The sequence below is a fragment of the Ovis canadensis genome, chromosome 15 (assembly GCF_042477335.2).
Source record: "Ovis canadensis isolate MfBH-ARS-UI-01 breed Bighorn chromosome 15, ARS-UI_OviCan_v2, whole genome shotgun sequence".
In the NCBI taxonomy this organism is placed as follows: Eukaryota; Metazoa; Chordata; class Mammalia; order Artiodactyla; family Bovidae; genus Ovis; species Ovis canadensis.
The window spans coordinates 8363575-8365775 of NC_091259.1; the positions used below are offsets into that span (position 1 = coordinate 8363575).

Below are 2201 nucleotides of genomic sequence, written 5' to 3' on the forward strand. Positions count from 1 at the left end.
AAATTAATAGGTTTAATTGATAAAGTTCTCTAAGCATTGTTTGGTAATATGTTAAACATTAGAAGATGATGTATTATCTGTAGAACTTCACTGACTTATCTAATCACTTGCCTCCTCCTTATAATATTGTTGAAGTTAGGATATTTTAATCAGGCTGGTATTATAATCTCTGAAAGTATTAGAACATAATAACCATACTACCTGTTGGTTCAATAAGTAAATGCATTATCTCAATTTTTCAGGCAGCCATGTGTAAGAATTATATTTATAGCTAATCTGTCCTGAGCTCTGAAATATGAAATATAGAAAAATCTATGGAACAAAGCAGAAATGTAACTGAGTTTGTCCTCTTGGGACTCACTCAGAGTGTCCAGGGTCAGAAAATATTATTTTTTGTGTTCTTGCTCATCTACACTGTGACCATGGTGGGCAACCTACTCATTGTCCTGACTGTGGTGTTCAGTCCAACCTTGGACGCCCCTATGTACTTCTTTCTTGGCTACTTATCATTTATGGATACTGTTTATTCTACTACAGTCACCCCAAATATGATCATAGATTTACTCTATGAAAAGAAAACCATTTCCTTCCAAGCTTGCATGACACAACTTTTTATAGGACACCTATTTGGTGGTGCTGAGATTTTACTCCTGGTGGTCATGGCCTATGACCGCTATGTGGCCATCTGCAAACCCTTGCATTATTTGACCGTCATGAGTCAGCGAGTGTGTGTAATGCTTCTTCTCCTGGCCTGGGTTGGAGGGTTTTTACATTCTGTAGTTCAACTTCTCTTTGTTTACAGCCTTCCTTTCTGTGGCCCCAATGTCATTGACCACTTCATCTGTGACATGTACCCCTTGTTGAAACTTGCTTGCACTGACACCTACATTATTGGCCTCACAGTGGTTGCCAATGATGGGGCGATCTGTGTGGTCATTTTCATGCTCTTACTCCTTTCCTATGGGGTCATCCTGCACTCCCTGAAGAATCTTAATCAGGAAGGGAGGCACAAAGCCTTGTCCACCTGTGGGTCCCACATCATTGTGGTGGTCCTCTTTTTTGTGCCCTGTATTTTTATGTATGTGAGACCTCCTTCCACCTTACCAATTGATAAATCCTTGACTGTGTTTTACACAATTATCACTCCTATGTTGAACCCTCTAATCTATACTCTGAGAAATGCTGAAATGAAAAATGCCATGAAAAAGCTCTGGACTAATAAAAGAAAATGAGGCAAAAGGAAAGTGTATCACCTATTTTCAATGAAAAATTGCTCTTTCCATGAAAGCCTTGTATAATTTTTTAACTGTAGTAAATTTTTCTTAGGTTTACTAGCTAGCAATAATAAAAAATAAGACATAACAAATTGATTCACATCTCTCCACTCAAAGACAGCCCACATAAATATTTGAAGTAGATATTTTATGTTTGTTTTTGTCAGATAATTTTCATATCTTATTTTTTATATAGCTTAACATCTTAACATTGAAGAACAGTGATGTCTCAGACAGTATACTACTAAGCATAAAGAGGCTAAGTATACAAGAATAATCTGAATGAAAAAGGTGTATATGCAGAAAGTAATCAGATCATAGTTATTTTGCCAATTGGGCAAGTGTATTATTGCTTTAAGTGGAGAAGCTTTGTTTTGTAGTTAATGTGATCAAAGACAGAAATTTAATCTTTTAATTTGTAGAGACATTTTAAATGATGAGTTAAACATATTTGTTAATTACCTTTGTTCATAGTCTGTTTATTTCAGTTCAGTTGCTCAGTCATGTCCGACTCTTTGTGACCCCATGAACTGCAGCATGCCAGGCCTCCCTGTCCATCACCAAGTCCTGGAGCCTACCCAAACTCATGATCATTGAGTCAGTAGTGCCATCCAACCATCTCATCCTCTGTCATCCCCTTCTCCTCCTGCCTTCAACCTTTCCCAGCATCTGGGTCTTTTCCAATGAGTCAGCTCTTTGCATCAGGTGGCCAAAGTATTGAAGTTTCAGCTTCAACATCAGACCTTCCAATGAACACCCAGGACTGATCTCTTTCAGGATGGACTGGTTGGATCTCCTTGCAGTCCAAGGGAATCTCAAGAATCTTCTCCAACACCACAGTTCAAAAGCATCAGTTCTTTGGCCCTCAGCTTTCTTTTTTTTTTTTTTTAATTTAAATTTATTTATTGTAATTGGGGGCTAATTACT

The 2201-nt window shown here is 37.7% G+C and overlaps 1 protein-coding gene across 1 annotated transcript; it reads left to right on the forward strand.

Moving 5' to 3' along the window:
- The first annotated feature begins 314 nt into the window (after positions 1-314).
- LOC138420376 (olfactory receptor 4A15-like) lies at positions 315-1232 on the forward strand. Its single transcript, XM_069553565.1, has one exon. The coding sequence runs from the start codon at positions 315-317 to the stop codon at positions 1230-1232; it is 918 nt and encodes a 305-aa protein (XP_069409666.1).
- The last annotated feature ends 969 nt before the right edge of the window (positions 1233-2201 follow it).

Bases quoted from the DNA above. Each gene is read 5' to 3' on its own strand.
- LOC138420376 (XM_069553565.1), top strand. From the start codon at position 315: ATGGAACAAAGCAGAAATGTAACTGAGTTTGTCCTCTTGGGACTCACT.